Source organism: Pholcus phalangioides, unplaced genomic scaffold (assembly GCF_987345545.1).
Source record: "Pholcus phalangioides strain wild (caught in Gottingen) unplaced genomic scaffold, Ppha-v1.0 ptg000040l_1, whole genome shotgun sequence".
Classification (NCBI taxonomy): Eukaryota; Metazoa; Arthropoda; class Arachnida; order Araneae; family Pholcidae; genus Pholcus; species Pholcus phalangioides.
Window position 1 is genome coordinate 4,824,132 of NW_028301626.1, and position 25,682 is coordinate 4,849,813.

At 41.5% G+C, this 25,682-nt stretch overlaps 1 protein-coding gene across 2 annotated transcripts in view; it reads left to right on the forward strand.

The window, feature by feature from the left end:
- Positions 1 to 25,682, forward strand: part of LOC149065304 (rho GTPase-activating protein 18-like) — a 234,053-nt gene that overhangs the window by 55,369 nt on the left and 153,002 nt on the right. For both annotated transcript variants that reach the window (XM_089254179.1, XM_089254178.1), the window contains exons 2-6: positions 14,868 to 15,086; positions 17,755 to 17,814; positions 17,918 to 18,096; positions 22,347 to 22,629; positions 25,515 to 25,612. In XM_089254179.1, coding sequence (XP_089110305.1) covers positions 14,924 to 15,086; positions 17,755 to 17,814; positions 17,918 to 18,096; positions 22,347 to 22,629; positions 25,515 to 25,612 — 783 coding nt within the window. In that variant the 5' untranslated portion in view covers positions 14,868 to 14,923. The remainder of the gene's footprint in view (positions 1 to 14,867; positions 15,087 to 17,754; positions 17,815 to 17,917; positions 18,097 to 22,346; positions 22,630 to 25,514; positions 25,613 to 25,682) is intronic.

The window sequence follows — 25,682 nt, forward strand, 5'->3', positions numbered from 1 at the left end:
CAAACGAGAAAATCGCCGGTCTTAAAGTAATAGTCTACGGGAGATGATATGCGGTCATATAGTGTAATCCCGGCGTATCACTTAAAAAAGTTTGATAAAAGTTCTTTTATAAAACTTGAAAAATGCTACGAATAAGATCATCGGTTGCATTTTCTAGAATGTAACCAATTTTATTGGTGGCATTTTCAAGTGTTTTAAAAGTACTTTTTATCAAACTTTTATAATGTAATCCCGGTCTTAAGGAGCAAAATACGCACTATTTTAGATTGTAAAGCCGGTGTTACACTATAAAAGTTTTATAAAAGTCCTTTTGTAAAACATGAAAAGTTCAACCAATAAGCTTATCGGTTGCATTTGCTGGAACGTAACCTATGAGTTTTATAAGAGGGATTTTATCAAACTTTTTTAGTGTGATACGGGCCTAACACAGAAATCGAAGAGGATGCAAATCCAAGAAATGCCTTAAAGTCCCTGATGTATTTCCCTGATGCCATTATTGGTTAAGAAAGCCTTGTCATAATAATGTAACAAATTTACCAAGGATAAATTTACTGAGGCTAACCGTCTTTGGTCGGTCATTGCATCTATTTTGAGATTAACACTTAAATGACCGCATATTATTTCCCGTAGGCTTATTTACTCTAAGAAAGGCGATTTTCTCGTTTGGAAATGAAAAATCGAGAAATCTCGTTGCCGGCCAGAACCATCAGAAACCATTAATTTGTTCATCACTGTCAGCTACATCAACTAGTTCATTATTAACATCAGCCAATCGGATCGCAAATTGCAAAGAAATGAGTATGATTTGTAATATAATACAGGGTGTTTCAAAAGGAATCACCTGATTTGAAATGCGTATATTACGAAAAATATTGAACATATAGACACTTAAGGTTAATTTTATATTACATGACTAATCAAAGTTTTTTTTACAAATTAAATTCAAGGTGTTCTATATGTCCACCTTGGGATGCACGGCATATGCCTATACGGTAGTCAAATTCGTCCCAAACTTTTGCGACCATGTTTGCATCCACTGCTGCTATTATAGGTACTTTCAGTTCGGCTAATGTAGATGGAAAGGAAGGCACGTAAACGTAGTCTTTTATAAATCCCTCAAAGAAGAAATCGCACACTGTGAGGTCCGGCGATCTTGGGGGGGGGGGGGGACCGCCCAGTGATGCTTAACTGAATCTCGTCAGGTCCCGTGTACGGCCGATCTATCGTTTACGAATGCGATTGTTCAAAAAATTCTCGAACGTCCTAGCTCCAGTGTGGTGGTGCCCCGTCCTGCTTTGACTTGTTGGAAAATGAAGTCATCCGAATCGGTTTCTAACTGTGGGAAAAGCCAATCTTGACAAACCCTGAAGTGGCGGCCGAAGGAAGAGCGTTAGAGCTACCTGTCGGCAACTAGGTCAAACTCGAGATTTCACTGTTTCTATCTATACATTATTCGATTAAAACGGATTAAAAGCTGAATAGTTATGATTTTTTTTTTAAAAATCGGATGATTCTTTTTGAAACACCCTGCATAGTGTGCAATGTATAATAATATCCATGTGTAAGGAACCCCCCCCCCCCATTTTTGAAACCCATTTTTTCGCAGAAAGGGGTTCCCGTTAAATACCGGGGGTGCACATGAAAATACGGTGATGGGATGGATTTTTATAGAAAAATGATTTGCCCTAATCACGTACTACTTACAAATAAGGGTCGGATTGACCCAGATGAAGGCCCCTGAGCACTCAAATGATTTTGTCGCCCTCCCCCAATGACAATTAGATTTGTTTACAATTTTCTTGCACATAAATATGCGAATTGATGAGCAGGCATTTTTTTTGTGGGGGGGGGGGGGTTACGAAGAACCATTTTTTGCTGTGCCTGTGATGCCACGGCCTGGGAATCTCGAGTGCCGGAAAAGCCTCTTAGCAATTTGATCTGGTTGAAATTTTGTTTGGAGAGAGTTAACATGCAAATTGTGTGGTAAACAGGTATATATATAGCTAGGTGGGGGGGGGGCACTATGATACACTTTCAACTGCGTTCAAAGCGAATAATAATACAACACGAATGGAACCTCCATTAAATAATAGTTGTTATGCAATTGACCCAATTTTGGATCCCGATATCACTTTCCATAAAGTAAAAAACGCTATTCAGAAACTAAAATGTGGGAAAGCCGCAGGTTGGGATTGCTTAAAACCCGAATTTTTTAAGTTTTTGGGAGATTCCTCCGTGTTTACTCTTACAGATACCTTCAATAAAATCTATACCTCAACTAATCTACCCGAATCTAGGATGGAAATAATTATGTCCCCGATACACAAAAAGGGTGATGTTAACAATCCGGAAAATTTCAGAGCAATTTCCCTCACACCAGTAATTACAAAAATATTTACATCAATCTTAAACTCCAGACTCTATAATTGGTTAAACGTATACGACGTTCTCCTTGAGGAACAAGCAGCTTTCAGAAAGGAATATGCCTGCATGGATCAAGTGTTCGTTTTGAACTACTTCATTCAAAACAAATTATAACGGAAGAGAGGAAGCTGTTCTCAGCTTTTATTGACTTCAAGAGCGCATTTGATTCAGTGGACCATCAAATTCTCTGCTCTGTCCTCCAAGAGTTTAATCTGCAATACATGCATCATGGCCTATTCTTCTGGCAGCCAAACTTAATTCACCTTATAGCTGGTTTAAACTATTTATAACGGTATGGTAACTCCAGTTTTGATCTATGGCTCACTTATTTGGTCAACGCATTACCTTCTCCAATTCGACAAATGCTTCTTTTTTTTTTTTGTTAAGAAATTATTTAATTTGTCAAAATATACTCCAAATTACATATTGCGATTGGAACTCGGATATACCTCTTTATCTATTACATTTATAAAGTTGATTGTTAAATTCTGGATTCTCAAAATGCCGGACTTTTAGACTTAGTAAGAAATCATATTTACACCAATATTGCAACTTGTCCATTGAGTCAAACTTTAATTGGGCTTCAGACGTCAAACTGTTACTTGAAAAATGTGGCGATGGATTTATCTGGTTTGCTCAGAAGCCCAACACAACTGTTAAGTTTCTGCCACAGATTCTGCAAACACATGTAGACCAAAATCTCCAAATTGACATGAGTGCGATGGAAAATAGCAATAACCACCCTCATTATAAGTTTCTCAAATCGCATACATTTGTTGAGGATTACATGACATCAGAAATTGATATCACAGTGAAAAGAGTTCTTTTTCAACTTAGAATGAAACTTAATTGAATCTTTTTTTCATGGAAAAATTTTTGCAATATCTGCCCACAATTTCTGCAATATGAGTAATCTGAACGAACTCGAAACCTGGCACCATGTTTTTTTCAATTGTTCAATCTATCGTTCATATAGACGAAAATATCTGTCTAACCTGATAAGTCATTTTGATTTGAATGGTCTCTTAAAATTATCTCATAAACAATATCATTCAAATTTCAATTTCATTGTAGCTGCTCATAGACTAAAAAATTTTATTCTCACAGAAAGCGAGTATGCGAATGAATCCAAATATATTTTGATGCATTCTTTGATATATATGTGCATTTGATATATATGTTCCTATTCAATGCGTTTTTTTCTTTAAATATTTTTATGTATATTTTTTCTTACTTTATTCAATGTATTGTTCGTAACGTATGTCACGAATGTAGTTAACTCAGTGCAATCCCCTTTTCCCCAATCTCAAATTGAAGTATTGTCTCTCTCCCTCTTCAGTGTATAATATGTATTCAAATGCCACCAAATTGTAATAGGCTCACGGCATAACAATAAAAATGTTGTCTGTCTGTCTGTCTGAATCTCGTCAGGTCCCGTGTACGGCCGATGCATCGTTTACGAATGCGATTGTTCAAAAACTCTCGAGCGTCCAAGCTCCAGTGTGGTGTTGTCCCGTCCTGCTGGAAAATGAAGTCATCCGAATCGGTTTCTAACTGTGGGAAAAGCCAATCTTGACGAACACTGAAGTGATGGCCGAAGGAAGAGCGTTAGAGTTACCTGTCGGCAACTAAGTGAAACTCGAGATTTCACTCTACCTATACATTATTCGATTAAAACGGATTAAAAGCTGAATAGTTATAATTTTTTAAAAAAAATCGGATGATTCTTTTTGACACACCCTGCATAATGTGCGATGTATAATACTATCCATGTGTAAAGAATCCCCCATTTTTTGAAACCCAATTTTTCGCAGAAAGGGGTTCACGTTAAATAACGGGGTTGCACATGAAAATACGGTGATGGGATGGATTTTTATGGAAAAAGTATTTACCCTAATCACGTACTACTTACAAATCAGGGCCGGATTGACCCAGATGAAGGCCCCCGAGCACTTAAATGATTTTGTCGCCCTCTGCCAATGACAATTAGATTTGTTTACAATTTTCTTGCACATAAATATGCGAATTGATGAGCAGGCATTTTTTTTGGGGGGGGGGGGTGGTTCCGAAGAACCATTTTTCCAACCATTTATTAATTAGGAAGCTATTTTGGTGAATATAATGTATTTAATGAAGTGTAAATAATGCAGATTAATTAGCGATGATTTACGATGTACAGGGTGATTATAACTAAGGTTCTGATTTCAAAACACTGTAAAAGAAAAAAAAAGAACGATTGACAGAATGACTTGAAAGTTGACATGAATATTCCTGAAAAAATGGAATTTTATTTGGTATAAAGTGGGGAAAAAATACTTGAAAATGTAAAATTAATGACGTCATCCAACAGGTGGGAAATTTGCTCGCAGAATGGAAACGATGGCCAGTTATGGCAAAATTATAACGTAATTATAGCATGTACTCAAGAAATGTTAAATATATTATCCATCGTAATGTGGCAATGAGGTGAAAGCACAAAAATTCTAGTTCAACAACAGATCGAGTATGCCATGATAATAATAAATAACTTAGATACTTCATATGAAAAATATATTCAGTCCACTTTTATACTTAACAGGACATTACTTAAACAGGATTGCAGCATGGGCAAATGAATGGAGCATGACGTTTAGTGTTAAGTGCATGGTCGCACATTTTGGTTCGAACAACCCACGGTTCTCTTACGAGTTGAATGGTGTCACTATCCCGGATGCAACTAGAGTCACCGATTTGGGAATTCTCATTGACGAGCGGCTTAGGTTTTCTGAACATTGTTCAGCGGTGGTCAAAAAAGCGAATAGAATGCTTGGTCTCATTTTCAAAAAGGTCTCTTCGCGTTGTCCTAAAGTAATTCTTCCGCTTTTTCGAGGCTTAGTTCGTCCTGAACTGGAGTATGCTGTAAGGTTTTGGAGACCATACCTACAGAGGGACATAGACTTGGTTGCAGGGGTGCAGAGAAGAGCTACGCGTGTCCTTATTGGCACACAGGGCTTGAGTTATGAAGAAAGACTTCATTTTTTGAATATGTTTACATTGGATGAACGCAGGATGGACCATGAACTTTTAGTACACCGCCAATCGACTGCTTTTACAAGGGGGACACCAGTATCGATTGGTGAGGGTCAATGCAAGGTTATGGTGTCGCAGGGAATTTTTCTCTAATGAGGTTGTTCATAAATGGAATAGCTTACCCCCGGAGGTAGTAAATTGTAACACAATCGACACGTTTAAAAAGAAATACGATAAACATGCTGGGGTAAATCGAGAAGCTCGAATCCATACTTAGAATAAGACAACCATAAGTATTCTTTATGGGCATTTTATAATATTTTATTATGTGTATATATTGTTTGCAATTTGTGTTAATTGCATTTTTTAATTTGGTTGCTGTTTTTTTTTGAAATATATGACATCCATATTTGTATGGGCATCTTTTTATCAGCCAACTCGTTGGGCATTTTGCCTGTTGTGGCATTGTATTTGTATTTGATCATTTTGCCCCCTTTCTCTTGATGCCCTAAGTACGTGCTTATTGTGCTTAATGGTTTATCCGGCCCTGTTACAAATGATGATCTTAAATGAACCTTGGGATTAACCACCTCCTCAGTACTTGAGCCTGAAATTGTCCGTCTTGTCTCACACGCGGAAGTCACCAAAATTTGCCCCAAGGGCGTCTCTCTCTAAGTCTGCTACCAACTTATTCCGTTGCCGAGATCTCTTCCAACCGGCTTCGTGGCAGAGTCTGAAATAAATTCTTACCGTCAGTGATAGTCCCTGACATTAAGTTAGGGATGGTGAAGTTAGGGTCACAAAAGTTAAGCGAAAAATAATCTTGTGCGTCTTCAAAGAGCATTTACGGTAATAGAATCAGGACCACAACTTGAAACTTTGCCAGCCGGGGCAAGCACGCATTTTGGCACCCTCGTGTAATGTAGAAGGAACAGTTAAAGGGTGAACTCGCGCGACGCCGTCTTTCAGCCCAGTGCCCGGGGCACCAGACCGGCCTGCCCCCCCCCCCCAGTTGCGGTCCTGATTAGAATCGTAGATGTGGAGGCGTGTAGTTACAAACGATCATGCTGTGCATTTTTCATCGTTCGCAACGTGAAGTATTTCCCACTGACTTAGCTTCTATGATTTCTGTTTTTCTCGCAACAGTTTACGCATTTATGTGCTGCCATTTGTTGCTCCCCTTATAGAACCAGTTTCGAAACTTTTTGATACACCTTAGCCATAAAAACATCAGGAATCTTATAATCCCATGATCCTTACGGGAATCCAAACTAGTCTAAAGCGAAGTTTCTGGTGCTCTAATCACTCACTATCCTAAAGATGAGTCATCAACTGGCACAGTAGAGGGCAAATATGGCAAAAATTCAAATACTTTCCTCAACCAATTAAGACTCGGGGAAACAACAGAAAACTAGCTTAAACATGAACGACTTCAGTTTCCAGTGTTGTAGAAGGAATGCGGCGGTTGAAGACAAACACTTCCTTCTAAAATTCAAAAATATAATTAAACATTTATTACACAATTTAACCTACCGAAATATACAAAGAACCTACAAGAACGAGCGGATCGCGTGACAGTCTGGTTTGACCCGCCAAAACGTCAGTCCAGTTTCTCCATCGCGCAGGCGCGCTCTTTTCCCTATTACGCGGACAGCGCCATCCAGTGGTGGACGCTGTCGCCACAGTACCCCTGCCCTTAATTATATCTTTGAATTGTAGAAGGAAGTGTTTGTCTTCAACCGCCACATTCCTTCTGCACCAGTCATTCTTAATAAAAATCAGTGATGTTTACAGCGTGGCGCGATTATCATACGGCAAAATATGACACATCTTATCATGATGTCAAATAAATCCCCTGCGCAAATGCAGACTTGGCGTCATTATCTCCTGAATGGAAAAACACAAACGCGAGTCATTTTAAGATAAGAGCCCCCGAAACAGTAATTTTCATGGACTTACTATTCAGTGAAAATCCGGTTTCAGATAATCCATGTTTACATCTTACTACGTATTATGCATCTCCAGGATGTACAATGGAACTGTTTTAAAGAGAGTATCAAGTGAAAAGATGGAGCATGTTGTCTTATATTACTCAACACGGTCCAAGTTCGATCCCAGCGATCCAAAAACAAGAAAATACCGCTTTGAGTATTGCAGATAAAAATTGATTTTTTTCTAATTTTGAAGCGTTTATTACGGAAATTCCTAGTTTAATTATTTATGTTGCTCTACAGTAATAAAGACATGGCGAGTGACCAAGAGGGGATGTTATACAGGTGGTCCGCAGGCAGACTCGATAAAATTCTTCACCCGCTGTAACTTATATTAGTAATATCCATATATACGGGTGCAGGAAACTGCGATTCTAGATACGGGATATCGCTAAATTTTGCTAAAAATTTGCAATTTATTGCTTCAAATACAATTTGCTAATTGCTGCTAAAATTACTGAATGTTGTGGAAATGAAGGGCTGCTAAAAATCGCCGTGTATGCAGAATGTGTTTCCCGAAATAGATATTGGAATCATCAGATGACCATAATTTCCTTGAGAAAATTACGGCAAAACTAGGTTCTTAAATAATAATCCGTAAAATACGGGGCATCACTAATTGTCATCAAAAATACTGTCAAAAGGAGGCACAATCACCAATCGTAATTAAAATTTAAAAAAAAAATTGTGGGCAAAACGTTAAACCTGACAAATGTGCGAGAGAAATATTGATAATGTTTTGCCATAATTAATCTTAATATAATTTACGTTAGGAAAACCCTGTACGTGTGTGTATTCACGACTTCAGTAAATATTGCAAATTCAAATAAGTATTGTTGGAAAAACGGATCAAATGTTTAAAAAAAATCGGAACTAAAATTATACGAATGTCCCGTAGTACAGGACACCACAAATGGTCAATCTACAGGACACAAGTGGTCCATCAAATTGTTTCAGACATTTTATTAGTCCCTGCTTTCACAATGGTTGAGAAACACTGCTTTAAAGCGTATTCTTTTCACTCGTGATCTGGTAATCTTTTGACGACCGGATCAAAGGTCCCCCCGCTTCCCATCTCAGAAAGATATTGAAGCGTTCCCGAAAGATGAATGTATCCGTAAAGTTTTATTATGAACAACAAAACATTGTCGCCTCGGAGAATGGCAACAAAAATAAAATATATATAAAAACGATGGTCAATTTGAGATCATACATACACTGAAGAGCCAAAAAAACTGGTCACCTGCCTAATATCGTGCAGGGCCCCCCCCCCCCGCGAGCCCGCGGGGGAGTGCCGCAACACGACATGGCATGGACTCTACTAATGTCTGAAGTAGTGCTGGAGGTAATTGACACCATGAATCCTGCAGGGCTGTCCATAAATCCGTGGGAGTAAGGGGGCGGGGGGGGGGGTGATCTCTTCTGAACAGCACGTTGCAAGGCATCCCAGATATGTTCAATAATGTTCATGTCTGGGGATTTAGGTGGCCAGCGGAAGTGTCTAAAGTCAGAACAGTGTTCCTGAAGCCACTTTGTAGCAATTCTGGACGTGTGGGGTGTCGCATTGTCCTGCTGGAATTGTCCAAGTCCGTCGGAATGCACAATGGACATGAATGGATGCAGGTGATCCGACAGGATGCTTACGCACCTGTCAGAGTCGTATCTAGGGTCCCATATCACGCCAACTGCACACGCCCCATACCATCACAGAGCCTCCACCAGCTTGAACAGTCCCCTGTTGACATGTAGGGTCCATGGATTGATGAGGTTGTCTCCATACCTGTACACGTCCATCAGCTCGAAGCAATTGGAACCGAGACTCGTCAGACCAGGCAACGTGTTTCCAGTCCTCAACATGTCGGTGTTGTCGGGCCCAGGCGAGGCGTAAAGCTTTGTGTCGTGCAGTCAGTCATCAAGGGTACACGAGTGGGCCTTCGACTCCGAAAGCCCATATCGATGATGTTTCGTTGAATGGTTCGCGCGCTGACACTTGTTGATGGCCCAGCATTGAAATCTGCAGCAATTTGCGGAAGGGTTGCACGTCTGTCACGTTTAATGATTCTCGTCAGTCGTCCCGTTCTTGCATGATCTTTTTCCGGCCGCAGCGATGTCGTAGATTTAATTTTTTACCGGATTCCCGATATTCACGGTACACTCGTGAAATGGTCGTGCGTGAAAATCCAAATTTCATCGCTACCTCGGAGATGCTATGTCCCATCTCTCGTGCGCCGACTATAACACCACGTTCAAACTCGCTTAAATCTCGATAACCTGCCTTAAAAGAATTAAGAATTAGAGCATAGTGTGTTTCACAATGTTAAAAGTCTCATGGTTAAGTCCCTTTAACCGGCAATGACGAGATATCACGCCCCTATAGAAGCCTGTTATTTCAGCTTCGAAAAGCACAGATGTTTCGTGAATTTGATTTCTCAATGGAAAACTTTTCCCTATTCCCCCCCCCCCTTAGTTTGCACCTGCTCAAAATCGGAAGAAAGCCTACTTCATTAAAAAAAAAAGATATGTCATTTGGAGGAGGGTTAGTGATTTATAATTGCGCTTAAAGGGTTAAGACGCAGAGGTTGTGTTGGCATCTTTTCCTCTATCATTGAATCATATTTTTCTTATAACGGTACTTAATACCTTTAACATGGTGAAACTATGCTCTAATAGACATGCCATTGAAAATAGTATCTAACAATTGATATTATGGGTATTGACGAAGCACATAACCTGACGAGAATCATTAAACGTGACAGACGTGCAACCCTTCCGCAAATTGCTGCAGATTTCAATGCTGGGCCATCAACAAGTGTCAGCGCGCGAACCATTCAACGAAACATCATCGATATGGGCTTTCGGAGTCGAAGGCCCACTCGTGTACCCTTGATGACTGACTGCACGACACAAAGCTTTACGCCTCGCCTGGGCCCGACAACACCGACATGTTGAGGACTGGAAACACGTTGCCTGGTCTGACGAGTCTCGGTTCCAATTGCTTCGAGCTGATGGACGTGTACAGGTATGGAGACAACCTCATCAATCCATGGACCCTACATGTCAACAGGGGACTGTTCAAGCTGGTGGAGGCTCTGTGATGGTATGGGGCGTGTGCAGTTGGCGTGATATGGGACCCTAGATACGACTCTGACAGGTGCGTAAGCATCCTGTCGGATCACCTGCATCCATTCATGTCCATTGTGCATTCCGACGGACTTGGACAATTCCAGCAGGACAATGCGACACCCCACACGTCCAGAATTGCTACAAAGTGGCTTCAGGAACACTGTTCTGACTTTAGACACTTCCGCTGGCCACCTAAATCCCCAGACATGAACATTATTGAACATATCTGGGATGCCTTGCAACGTGCTGTTCAGAAGAGATCACCCCCCCCCCCCGCCCCCTTACTCCCACGGATTTATGGACAGCCCTGCAGGATTCATGGTGTCAATTACCTCCAGCACTACTTCAGACATTAGTAGAGTCCATGCCATGTCGTGTTGCGGCACTCCCCCGCGGGCTCGCGGGGGGGGGGGCCCTGCACGATATTAGGCAGGTGACCAGTTTTTTTGGCTCTTCAGTGTATGTATGATCTCAAATTGACCATCGTTTTTATATATATTTTATTTTTGTTGCCATTCTCCGAGGCGACAATGTTTTGTTGTTCATAATAAAACTTTACGGATACATTCATCTTTCGGGAACGCTTCAATATCTTTCTGAGATGGGAAGCGGGGGGACCTTTGATCTGGTCGTCAAAAGATTACCAGATCACGAGTGAAAAGAATACGCTTTAAAGCAGTGTTTCTCAACCTTTGTGAAAGCAGGGACTAATAAAATGCCTGAAACAATTTGATGGACCACTTGTGTCCTGTACATTGACCACTTGTGGTGTCCTGTACTACGGGACATTCGTATAATTTTAGTTCCAATTTTTTTTAACATTTGATCCGTTTTTCCAACAATACTTATTTTAATTTGCAATATTTACTGAAGTCGTGAATACACACACGTACAGGGTTTTCCTAACGTAAATTATATTAAGATTAATTATGGCAAAACATTATCAATATTTCTCTCGCACATTTGTCAGGTTTAACGTTTTGCCCACAATTTTTTTTTTAAATTTTAATTACGATTGGTGATTGTGCCTTCTTTTGACAGTATTTTTGATGGCAATTAGTGATGTCCCGTATTTTACGGATTATTATTTAAGAACCTAGTTTTGCCGTAATTTTCTCAAGGAAATTATGGTCATCTGATGATTCCAATATCTATTTCGGGAAACAAATTCTGCATACACGGCGATTTTTAGCAGCCCTTCATTTCCACAACATTCAGTAATTTTAGCAGCAATTAGCAAATTGTATTTGAAGCAATAAATTGCAAATTTTTAGCAAAATTTAGCGATATCCCGTATCTAGAATCGCAGTTTCCTGCATTCTCCTCGATGATACATGGCGAACACAAGTATGAAGGTTGATTTCATTGGAACCCGTATATATGGATATTAGTTAGAACGGGTGAAGAATTTTATCGAGTCTGCCTGCGGACCACCTATGCCATCTTCACATGCCACCTGTATAAAACCTCCTCTTGGTCACTCACCATGTCTTTATTACTGTAGAGCAACATAAATAATTAAACAAGGAATTTCCGTAATAAACGCTTCAAAATTAGAAAAAAATCAATTTTTATCTGCAATACTCAAAGCGGTATTTTCTTGTTTTTGGATCGCTGGGATCGAACTTGGACCGTGTTGAGTAATATAAGACAACATGCTCCATCTTTTCACTTGATACTCTCTTTAAAACAGTTCCATTGTACATCCTGGAGATGCATAATACGTAGTAAGATGTAAACATGGATTATCTGAAACCGGATTTTCACTGAATAATAAGTCCATGAAAATTACTGTTTCGGGGGCTCTTATCTTAAAATGACTCGCGTTTGTGTTTTTCCATTCAGGAGATAATGACGCAAAGTCTGCATTTGCGCAGGGGATTTATTTGACATCATGATAAGATGTGTCATATTTTGCCGTATGATAATCGCGCCACGCTGTAAACATCACTGATTTTTATTAAGAATGACTGGTGCAGAAGGAATGTGGCGGTTGAAGACAAACACTTCCTTCTACAATTCAAAGATATAATTAAGGGCAGGGGTACTGTGGCGACAGCGTCCACCACTGGATGGCGCTGTCCGCGTAATAGGGAAAAGAGCGCGCCTGCGCGATGGAGAAACTGGACTGACGTTTTGGCGGGTCAAACCAGACTGTCACGCGATCCGCTCGTTCTTGTAGGTTCTTTGTATATTTCGGTAGGTTAAGTTGTGTAATAAATGTTTAATTATATCTTTGAATTTTAGAAGGAAGTGTTTGTCTTCAACCGCCGCATTCCTTCTACAACACTGGAAACTAAAGTCGTTCAGGTTTAAGCTAGTTTTCTGTTGTTTCCCCGAGTCTTAATTGGTTGAGGAAAGTATTTGAATTTTTGCCATATTTGCCCTCTACTGTGCCAGTTGATGACTCATCTTTAGGATAGTGAGTGATTAGAGCACCAGAAACTTCGCTTTAGACTAGTTTGGATTCCCGTAAGGATCATGGGAGTATAAGATTCCTGATGTTTTTATGGCTAAGGTGTATCAAAAAGTTTCGAAACTGGTTCCATAAGGGGAGCAACAAATGGCAGCACATGAATGCGTAAACTGTTGCGAGAAAAGCAGAAATCATAGAAGCGAAGTCAGTGGGAAGTACTTCACGTTGCGAACGATGAAAAATGCACAGCATGATCGTTTGTAACTACACGCCTCCACATCTACGATTCTAATCAGGACCGCAACTGAGGGGGGGGGGGCAGGCCGGCCTGGTGCCCCGAGCACTGGACTGGAAGACGGCGTCGCGCGAGTTCGCCCTTTAACTGTTCCTTCTACATTACACGAGGGTGCCAAAATGCGTGCTTGCCCCGGCTGGCAAAGTTTCAAGTTGTGGTCCTGATTCTAATACCGTAAATGCTCTTTGAAGACGCACAAGATTATTTTTCGCTTAACTTTTGTGACCCTAACTTCACCATCCCTAACTTAATGTCAGGGACTATCACTGACGGTAAGAATTTATTTCAGACTCTGCCACGAAGCCGGGTTGGAAGAGATCTCGGCAACGGAATAAGTTGGTAGCAGACTTTTGGCGTTCATCAGATCACCGTATGCAAAAAACGAATTAGTTACGATTCACACTTGTTTTGAGCATTTTCTGTCGTTCAAACTACGGCTTAAAGGATAGTACGGCTTCCCAAGTACAGATATTTTCTCAGTCACCTCGTTGGGCATTTTGCCTGATATGGCCTTGTATTTGCATTTATTTGCTGCTATGAGAAAGCATATAGACCAGTCCGAGCTGGGCTTGCGACCCAACATTTAAATCTGTCTTACCTTGATTGCTTGAACTTGCTCGCTCATCGAAGAGTTTGCATGCGTACCAGTCTGGGCTTGTCACGTCGCATCGATGAGCTGGCATATTGACCAGTCCGAACTTCATTTCCTAGACTTGACACATAGCATCCATGATCGAGTGTGTAGGCCACTCCGGCCTCCATTTCTTCGGCTTGTCACGCAGCATCTATGATCTTACATGTGTACCAGTCCAGATTTGATTTCCGAGCTAGCATATAGACCAGTACAGGCTTGATTTTCTGAGCTCTTCACGTAGCATCCATGAGCTAGTATACGAATCATTCTGGGTTTGATTTCTTTGGCTTGTCACGTGGCATCGATGAACTAGCATATATTTCAGTACGGGCTTGATTACCCGAACGTTAAATTTATGGGTTGGAAAGTGTCACCGTATGCAAAAAACGAATAAACAATCTCTACGGGATTTATTCCCTACCCTACCCCGGTTCCCTGGTCAGAAAAGCTTTTCTTTGCCAGTTCAAATCGGATTTAGCTCCTCTCCTGGAGCGGAGCCCCGTGTGGACGCACGTCCCGCAATCCTCCCCTGTCCGTATGCTTTATCTTTCTTCAACGTCGGGATCAAAACCGTCATTAATAAAACTGAAGATGAGCTGGACATTTACATTAGATGATCTGGAAGGTCGTACACGTCAAAACAGTGAAACGGGACAATTTTGGGACTGGGCGGGAGGTGCAACTTTGGGACCGTGGATTATTTTCAACTTTCGAATTTCCTGTCAATGTCATTCGTTTCATCGGTAGCGGCGAACGGATGAAATACATCGGCACTAGTTGGAAATTCTGAATCTGAAGTCGAAAATAACCCGCTTCGTCAAAGCTGCACTCCAAGTACCAAAGTTACCCCGGTTTACGGCATCGTTGGTGATGCGATTGCGTTTAAATACTTAGCATAATGTCGAAATTTTAAGGATTTCTGGCGGACATAGATTATGATCTTATGTCTCATTGTCTTTTTTTCTTTTATCGCAGATGGACTTCAGGTGACACAAAGAAACAAACACATAAAGGGAAGAGCCTAGTAAGCTATGGAGAGACTCAGAGACACGAGGTCGCACCACTACCACCATCACAGCCTACCAGTCGCTGCTCCAACGCAGCCTCTCGAGGACTACTGGCAAGAATGTAATAGTTTCGAAGAGTCTTGCCATCCCGATGAGGATGAAGACGAAGCAACCAAGACACCCGACGGTAAGAAGATATCTCTGCATCTTACATAGATCATAGGTTCCCAAACTTTTTGTTCCATCTAGGGCCGCAACTAGATGTTTGGTCACCCGGGGCTAGTGTCCATTTTGGAACCCTCTTGTAATGTTGAAGCAGAGGTTTGAAAGTAAAATTTGCGCCCCCTCTGGTCCAGCGCCCGGGGCACGAGACCCGCCTGCTCTCACCCATAGTGGCGGCCCTGGTTCCATCGCCCCTTGTTAAAAAATCTTTTGTTCTCATCTTCTCCCTACTAAAGCCAACTCATAGAATCTTATACCAAACCCACAGCTTCTGCCGACACCCGGACCATTTCATCGCCTCCTCCCCCCCCCCCAGGGTGTGATGTTGCCCACTTAGCGAAACACTGACTTGAATGGACCCCTGTTTCATCCTTGGCTTCTCGCCACTGATGCAGGTCGCAAAGTTCCAACACTCTCTGTCTGGAACATTTCTCTTCCAGGTCCTCCCCCTCACCCCGACAATTGGATCTTCCCATCTTGTTGGAGGTCTGCTGTTTTCGTTGACCATATCTAGGATACCAGCTGGTGACTCTGGATGTCCATCTGTTGTCTGCTTGCTGTGTGGCCTGTCCATCTCTTCTTGCTTACATGTACTGCATTTACAACATCTTTCACATTTGTTTTCGAACGGATATCTGTATTTGTAACTTGATCAAGTTTGCTGATATTTCACATCCGACGCTCTGTAGCATGTTGATATGACTTCATGCTTTCTTATTCCTCATGGGGTTAATCAACACCACGTACAGATAGAAGGCCTCTGCAGTCTGCTTGTGACGTGAGTAAGTAGTCCATTTTCCCACGGAATATTCAGGGGAAAAAAATTCCCTGGTCGTACCATACCATCGTTGTAAGGAAAAGAAATGATCGGGATCAGAATTGGCGATCTCTATGCCCCGCATCCAATCACTATGCGATATTTGTGAGCCAATCGGGAAGATTCTATGCCAAAACTTGCTAGGTAGTCTGAATGGAGTTTATGGCAACCCGTGCGGAGGTCTTCTATCTCTGGGAGGGGCTTCGTCAATACCCATAATATCAATTGTTAAATACTATTTTCAATGACATGTCTATTGGAGCATAGTTTCACCATGTTAAAAGTATTAAGTCCCCTTTTAAGAAAAATATGATTCCCCTTATAGAGCAAAAGATGCCAACACAACCTCTGCGTCTTAACCCTTTAAGCGCAATTATAAATCACTAACCCTCCCCCAAATGACATATCTTTTTTTAATGAAGTAGGCTTTCTTCCGATTTTGAGCAGGTGCAAACTAAGGGGGGAATAGGGAAAAGTTTTCCATTGAGAAATCAAATTCACGAAACATCTGTGCTTTTCGAAGCTGAAATAACAGGCTTCTATAGGGGCGTGATATCTCGTCATTGCCGGTTAAAGGGACTTAACCATGGGACTTTTAACATTGTGAAACACACTATGCTCTAATTCTTAATTCTTTTTAAACCTAAAAAAAATATTAAACAGCTTTCACGCAGGATGAAATACAGTAAAATCCCACTTAACAGACACCCCTCTTTTACGGCCAGATAATAATTTCCCCTTGCATAATAAAAGTATGTAAATATACCCTTGATTGACGGCCACATCCTCTTTGTCCCGCTTGTGTCCGCAAAAGAGAGGTTTTACTGTACCATGACATCAATGTAATTGAATAGATATTGATTCCAAATAGAGCGAAACGGGTCAGTTCATGAAATGAAGCAAAAGTTCGAAATTTCATCGACTCAGTTTTATTTAAAATTGAATTTCAAACTACTGTAAAACCACTCTTTTGCGGACACCGGTGGGTGGGACAAAAAAAAATTCGTCCGTAAAAGAGGGGTGACCGTTAATCAGGGATTTGAAATGCATACTTTTATTAAATTATTATTTGGGCCGTAAAAGAAGGGTGACTGCATCTGAGGGAGGTGTCCGTTAAGAGGGGGTTTTACTTTCAAATTATTTTCGTCTCCGATTTCACAGCAAGGGGAAGATAATGAACAACCGCGGAGGGCAAAATTAAAACACGCCCCGTTTTTTCTTGTTATATTAGATAAACAATGCGGAATGACGATTAAAAAAAAAAGTGTCGTTGTACCCGATGTTGCCGAGTTTTCATTGCCATTACGAGCAAGTTGTTTATTGTGCTATGAACTACATTATTATCTATGGAAATCAGTCGGAACCACAAATTATTGACTTTATAACAGAGCTCTCGTTACAACCGAGGTGTTTATAGCTGAGTTCAACTGTAGTTATTTTTTCGCCAAAAAATAGGTCTTGAAAACGTCAACTTGGGTTGTTGCAACGACAAAATTTCGGGGGGGGGGGGAAATCTTTGACGTCGTTATAACCGAATTTGACTGTATAACACTGCCCAGGAAAAACACTCCTTAGCACGTTTAGAACAACTATTGCAAAACGAAATGATTCGATATAACTAAGAGGCTAGTGTTATACGCAGCTGCTCTTATAGCCGTGAGAGTATTATGTTTCAGCAAGCCTTTCACAAGACTACATGGAAATTATCAATACTATTTACTTAAACTAAGTAAGTTACTACTTAACTACTTCAATTAAGTGTTTAAAATCCAATCAAATCGCACGTTTTAAATTTATGCATGTTTCGTGATTTCAGAGGCCGAGGCTGAAGAAGAATGGCTGAGGGAGGCCGGTTTCGAAAACCTCGTGGAAAATGGTTAGTAGTGCGTATATAACTCAAAATATTTAACACACATATTTTTTCCTTGCATTGACAATACCACCATTGAATAATTGTTTTTTTGCTGAATGTGTCACAGTGGAAACGACGGACGACAGTGTCTTCGACGAGCTGCTGTTCACGTTGACGGCGCGCCAGAGGGCGGTGGTGCAGAAGCATCTGCAGTCCTTCCAAATGTCCAAGAAGAAGAAGAAACACAACAAGAACAAACAGCGGGCGGACGTGCGAGAAGTGTTCAACCATCCCGGATACTTCGAGGTATGGGCACATTTTTAACCCCTTTACGATCAGGGACGTGATATTGCGTCCAAAATGACCGTGGAATAAATTCCTGTTCCTTCCACATCTTTTTTCCCCCTCATCGCGAAGCTTTATTGTAACTTTATGAAACAAAATTGCGTGTATGTTTCTTCTCCCCCCCCGTTCTCCTCAGCTTTCGCCCTCCTCGTTCTCTAGGGCATCCCCCAGTTATGTATTTTTCTGAGAACTAATCCTCGCCAGAGAGCAACAGGTATACAACGGTACAATTAGTCAATCTTTACACTTCCCTCACTTCACATCTGAAATATAGATGGCATCACTTAAAAATCGGACACAACACAATAGAGATGGCCTTTTCTCAGCCCAAGATATCAGGGACTGTTGGGAGAGAACCGTCCTACCTGGAGGTCCAATTCCTGAAGTTAAGAGAGGCTACTAATGTCTCTACTTTGGTGCCTCACGCCACAGTGCGTGAAATAAGGAAGGCAGGGTCGTGTCTCCAGTGTTGTAGATGGTAGCATGCTTGCCCGGTATGCAAGAGGGCCTGGGTTCGATGAATTTTCTTTCCGAGTTCACCTCAGCATAATATCCAGAAAATAAAATGTTTCCTTGACAACACAACATACTCAGACTGTTGGGTACACACCATCGAGCTTATATTACTGGGGGAAGCATCCAGCCGCCACGACGGCAGCGACATCGAATGCATGGAAATCACGTGACTCGGTGAAAACACAGTTTGTGCCTGGCAATTTGCCCATAGAAATGTACAGTTCGGTCTCCAAATATTTGGTTTTAAAGATTTAAAAAAGGATAGAGAACTCTTCTAAAGGTGAAAAAGTTTAAATCATTTCATTAATATCGGAATCATTTCTTTCGATAATGCTGAAAAAATTCTTTCATCAATTCTGGAATTTTCTTTCATTAATTCTGGAATTTTCTTTCATTAATTCTGGAATTTTCTTTCATTAATTCTGGAATTTTCTTTCATTAATTCTGGAATTTTCTCTCTTTAATTAATTCTACAATTATCCCATCGATGCTGAAATTATTTCTTTCATTTGTTGTTTTAAATTCCTGTGGATGCCATAAGAAAATAACAGGGAATTGTGTGTTTTCACCGAGTCAAGTGATATTCCGACGTAAAATGTTGGGGGACACCGTTCTCAGCACTGTCAAGGCGGAGACTGATGATGTCATACTCTCTCCTGACAGTAATATAAGCTCGATGGTACACACACTCACATTTCTGGTACAACTCAGTCGGTAGCAGATTGTCCATGGCGATAGACCGGAGTTGTACTCAGTTTAAAAGAAAGAACTAATCCTTATCTATTATATACTGTAAACGAAATTGAGAAAGACAACACGTAGATGAGGGTGAAAAAGCAAAGAGTACCGTACATCTCTCTTTCTCTGTGTAACTCTCTTATCTAATTAGCTACTGTCTATAATGTTCTTCCCCACCTTTATTCTTTCCTTTTGTTCAATTTTCAAAAAAATATATACAAGATATACAGAAGACTGGATGTTGTGAAAATATTTATTATTAGAGATGTTAATTTTTTAAGGAAGGAAAAAAACTCATCTCTGCCTCCACCGGGAGTCGAACCCGGGTCCCTCGATTGCCGGACGAGTGCTCTGACCATTAAGCTACAGAGGAGATAGAGATTTTCCTTCGCTAGAGCGTATATATGCCGAACGGACGACCGGGTTCGACTCCCGGGTTCGACTCCCGGTAGAGGCAGAGATGAGTTTTTTCCTTCCTTAAAAAATTAACATCTCAAATAATAAATATCTTCACAACATCCAGTCTTCTGTATATCTTGTATTAACAAGTGGAGAGCGACATTCATGTCATAAAAAAATATATCTTCGCATCAGCCAGTTGTTAAAAACCTTTATTTCTCCCATTACCGCAAATTGTGCGACCATTTGCACGCAGTTGTACAAAAATTGAAAAGCACTGATGTACACACAGCACTGATGAAAACACAGCTCGATTGGTCAATAAATTTGCTTATAAAACACTGTCTTTTGAACCTACTGGCGTTATACAGGGTGTCCGGGCTGAAAGTATTCAAACGTAATCGCTTATAGTGAGGAAACATCACGATTGGCAAAAAAATGGAAGTTGCATTGAAGGTCAATAGAAATCATTGTGAGCACGAGTTACAACTCGTTCTCTTGTGTGGCATAGTAGCATTTGATCCTTGGGGGGTGTTATCAAATCACCTGTTGCATACACACACTGAGGTGTACATACCAGGGGTGTACAAACCTTTTCCCTTGCCCGGGACAGATACGAGTTATTTTTGCCTATCGAGGGCCCTTCCAGACCTTGATGCCACAAATGTGTGGGTTGCTTTTTTTTCACTGTAAAATTTTTTTTCTTTTGACCTCGAGGAGTTAAAGCGGTGTTTCCTCAACCTTTTTCTAGCCCATGACCCCCCCTATTTCGACCATATTTTCTTCTCGTGACTTATTCAGGGGGCCTCCTATCCACATTGAGGAGTGAATCCCTTTCCACTTATTGAATTTAGTTAAAACGAAATTTATAATGAACAAAAATTTTATAAATCGATCTCGGGAACCCTGGGCCAGGCACGGATCCAGAAGTTGGGATGATCATTCCTCCCAATTTGCCGAATTATGTGGGAAAAATGGGTTTGCGTAAAATACGGGACAATATCCAACAAACCTCAGGAGGGATAATAAATGACCCCTCCCGACACATCAACTTGAGTCAGTGCATGACATACTCTGCATGGGTGGAGATACGGGGGGAGGGGACCCGCGTCACAGAGGGCTGCCTCATTTAATGCATATCCGTAACCCCCCCCCCCCACCAGACTTTCGTGTCTATCTCCGCCTATACTACCCTGGGATAGATTTGTTTCTGTTCTAGCTTCCTTCTTCTGAGGATTCCATGCATTTCCGTCCGATCATCATGGGTCCTCAAACAAAGTTATGTTCTGGCATCCCCCATAATTAACTCGAAGTAACAGCTTTCATATGCATACATACTTACACTCCCGGACAATACCCGAATATGCCTATGGGTTGAGATGGCCCTGGTTATATGGGCAGCTCTGCTGAACTCTGAAAGTAGTCACGTTTTCACCACCACCATATTTCACCTTAAAGCTTTATTTCTGCAATGCTCTTTGTGGCCCCATAACCGCTTGTCGTGTCTCCCCCTTTCATCTGATTTTCACCCTCGGCCCCCCCCCCCACACAATATCCCAGGATGGCCCCAGGTTGAGAACTACTGACTTAAAGGATTGTGTAAGTTTTGAATTAGAAATATGGTGAATATGAAATTTCGGCTTTCATCAGAGGGCAGCACTTTGGGGGGGGGGGGTTTAAAAAAAAAGATTTCTTCCTCTGGAAAAAGTGCGATTTATGACAAAATTTAGCAATGAAATTCTGCAAAAAAAAATTGTACGTGAAGAGATGAATGTACCCTGCATCATCTTGGCTAGTACGACTACTTTAACCGTACATCCACTCGTACACATTCCTCTGCGGAATTTCTAACGAATTACTACACACCGGAACGTGCGTGTACGTATTGTAAACTTCGTTTATGTTTAATACTTGCTATATGCAGTGCTGCCATCAATTTTTCTAACTATGAGTGAAGTGTAATGATTGAATAATTGTACGTTGAAGGCCTGGTGCTCTCTGTGGCGAGAATTTTTAACGGGGAGATCTCTGCTCACATTTTCTCCTCGAAGTTGGGAACCACTGAAAACCATCTTCAACCGACTACCCCTGTGGGGACGGTTGGGTATCATCTTGGCTGAAAAATTGTGAAGGAAGTGATTTATTTCTTCAGAAGAAAATTCTGAGAGGCTTCCGGGATAAGTCGTACAAATACATTTAGTCAGGACTCTTATGCTACAACCCACACTTGATTCGTGGGGTCTTCCGGGAAGGGTCGCATGAATCTATATACAGATAGGGATTCTTGAGCTATGGGTCACTGCCCTAGCTAGATTCGCAGGGACTTTGGAAAATTCTCTTGCAGTCCTGTTATAAATTTTCACTAATTTCGAAAAGCGAACAGTCACCAAGTTGATCATGCTGGTGAGTTTGGATTGCGGCTGAAAAGGGTCAAGACCCCCCACCCCTGGTATAAGCTATTAATTTTAGATGCCTTTTTATCTCGGACACCCCCGCGTGTGAACCACAGATTCGTAATGCTTTGTTTTAATTGTTTTTGTTTCACTCTTTCACCACAGAATGCAGTCGATTCAGACCAGGCCCATCATGGTAGCAAATGCCATGTCCCGATGGCATCATCCTCGCCGCCACCGCCGCCGTGTTCAGTGGATTTCCAGATCAATAAACCACTGATGACCAACCACACGATCGACCCTTCGGGCTTTTCGCAGCAGGACGAACCACACAAGAACTTCAAGACTTCGTCGTCGGTCCTGCCACCGTTCCTGAGGACGGGTCACAGCGGCGGATTCAGTCTCAGTCACCATCACAGCAAAGGGATCGACACCGAAAGCCCAACGAGTAAATAATAACTATCGCTGTTTGTCACATAATTACACCACTGTCTTTATGAATGCTTTACGGTAGGGATTCTCTCTTGGAACTTTATCAGCCGTGGGTGCCGTCACTTCAAGGCATACATGCTCAACCTATGACCACGGGTAAAATGTGGCCCTCGGGGTCCTCTGATAAGGCCCGCAATTTAAAACATAATTTTGTAAGTGAACCAAGCCACTGAAGTGACACTTAATGCAGTTCCCCAATACTTAAGTTACGCGCGGCACATAGAGCACTCAAGTCATCCACCGCACAGTCCAGAGCACTCAAGTGACCAGCGGCATATTTACAGATCGCTTAAGTAACCTGCGGAACAGTTCCAGGGTACTTAAGCGGCCCACGGCACATTCCCAGATCACATAAGCTACTTATGCGGCATATTTATAGATGACTTGAGTGATCCGTGATACTGTTCCAGAGCACTTCAGTGGTCCGTCGTGAAGTTCCACATCATTCAAGTTTCCCGCGGCACAGTTCCAGGCCACTCAAGTGATTCGCGCCACATTTTTAGATCATTTAAATGACCGGCAGTGGTGTTCCAGATTACTCAATTGGCCCGTGACACGTTATCAAACCAATAAAGTGGCCTACATTCTCCCAAATGTTGAGCAGCACTTGCTTTACGGCATGCTCAGCAACGGCTTTTTTTCGACCTTCTGGCTCAGCCAGAAAGCTGGAAAAATGGATCGGAATACACACACGCACGCTGGTTTTAAAGGACATAGTCGATGCACGTCAATGATAAGTAGAAATTATAATTTGCCCATGAGTATTAATCAACTGTATGTAAATGATCACTATAGAGAGTGATGGGTAAATCACGTATAGAGCAAGAAAGTCGTGATTAAATGATCGCTGGGACAGGGTAGGGCTGCTTCAAAACAACCTAGGCCTATTAATCCGCCACTTTTGAGTGAAAGTGTGACGTCAGTAATATCGTTATAACCTATCGTAAGGCTCCTAACTTATCGAGCGGACTCATCATCCTCCATCTTAGAGTGTCAAAACCAGTTTTTCTTTTTTTATAGTGATAATCAGTAAAAAAAAAACAGCATAGGGAACAACTATTGGTTGTAGCGATGATATTGACGTCACGCTTCACACAAATATGGCGGATGAGCCAGCCCGGGGTTTCCAGGAGCTCTAGGTGATCGCTGGTCACTATCCTGATATTTTTTCTTAAAACGATAGGACGTCACTTGCAGCGGCGAAACCGTTTCTTTTTGTTCAAAGATATAGGATTACTTCACCAAACACCAACTATGTCCATATCGCTATATTGTAATTTACTGCCATTAAGAGATGGGTGGAAATGAAGGTGCCATCTATCGGCGGTAACCTCAAGCTCATTAGGGAAAATAATTTATCGATATTCATCCGCTGGTTTGAACATGGGACCGTGACGGCAACCTTCACGTTGGTAGATGACCATCTCGCCTTTCGGGTACAAAGATGGAGGACGATGAATCAGCAACTCCTAGAGATAGAAGGCCTCTGCAGTGTTTACCATAAACGTCATTCAGACTACCTAGCACGTTTGCCACACAGCATCGTATTTCGTTTCTTCTTATTTTGGCGTCGAATCTTCCTGGTTGGCTCACAAATACCGCATATTGATTGGATGGGGAGCATAGAAATCGCCAATTCTGAGCCCGATCATTTCTTTTCCTCACGACGATGATACTGGCACGAGTAGGGAATTCTTCCCCCCCCCCTGAATATTCTGAGGGAAAATGGACTACTTACTGACGTCACAAGCAGACTGCGGAGGCCTTCTAGATCTAGGAGGTGCTGGATGAATCCGCAGGAAGGTCAAAATATCAAAGACGTCGTAGGTGAATGATCGGTAGGGCAAGGAATCTCTGGTAAATTAGCGCCAAATTGGGTAAAGGCTCATTGCTCCAAATGAGAAGTGGGCAAATGAACTAGGTTAACGCAACAGCAGGTTCAATAATCACAAAGAGGAGAGAAATGCGGTTGAATTGGAGCTATAGGGCAAGGGTATCACTGATATATGATTACTGAAGCATGGAAGCTACCAGTTGACGGTCATTATATCAAGAGAGCCGTAAATAAATTAACTCAGGCAGGGGCGTAGGCAGTGCCGTCATTTCAACTTTTCCCGGGGTGGGGGGCAAAGCGCATGTACTCAATGTATGTGTGTATATATATATATTTATAGTGTATATATATATATATATATATACACCATTTTTAGTGTATTTTCGAAAGCCGGGGGAGGGGGCCCAAATGACGGGCCTGGGCGTAGGTAAATTTTTGCTATGGAAAGGGAGCCGTGAGTGTCGAAAAGGTAAAGAATCTACCTACCGGGCTTTGACTGCCTTTCCCAAGTTATTATTCACCCAGGGGGTAGTACTTGATAGAGAGCGACTAGAGAAGTCAATAGTGTGGAATGCTTTTGCGGTAAAAATGACTGCCACGAGCACCTACACGAGAAACAGGCACACTAACCACTCGGTACAAGACGTAGAAGAATCGACCATCCGAATCTTCTGTGACCTATATGACCGTATCTGATTGGTTTGCATGTGCATGGAATGACCCATGAGATGCGATCGTAGGCCCTGACAGGCAAAGTTACTTTTCTGCGCCACTACGTTAAAGTACTTGCCTACCAATCTACATACTAAAGCTCGAAAATTGTACTTTGTACTAACACTCATTAGTCTCTCGTGCCCTGCCCAAATGATCCATACATCAAGATGCGGCAAAAGCCACTAAAAGATAACTTCGTGTAGTTTTTAAATTATTACCTAGTCATTAACGATTCAAGATTTATTATTGAAAAGATAATTATTATAATTACACGTATTATTTAATAATTCCAGGTGTAGAAGTATTGAGATACGAAAGCCGCAAGTCGACGATACAGGAACCTGAATCATTCAGTGATGACGCAAAGTCTAGGCTTAGTCCTGAACTTCCGGTGAGTGTGGTCAAGCTAATTTTACGAACATTATACTGTACTGTATGTTAGTATAAAATCTTAACTGTAG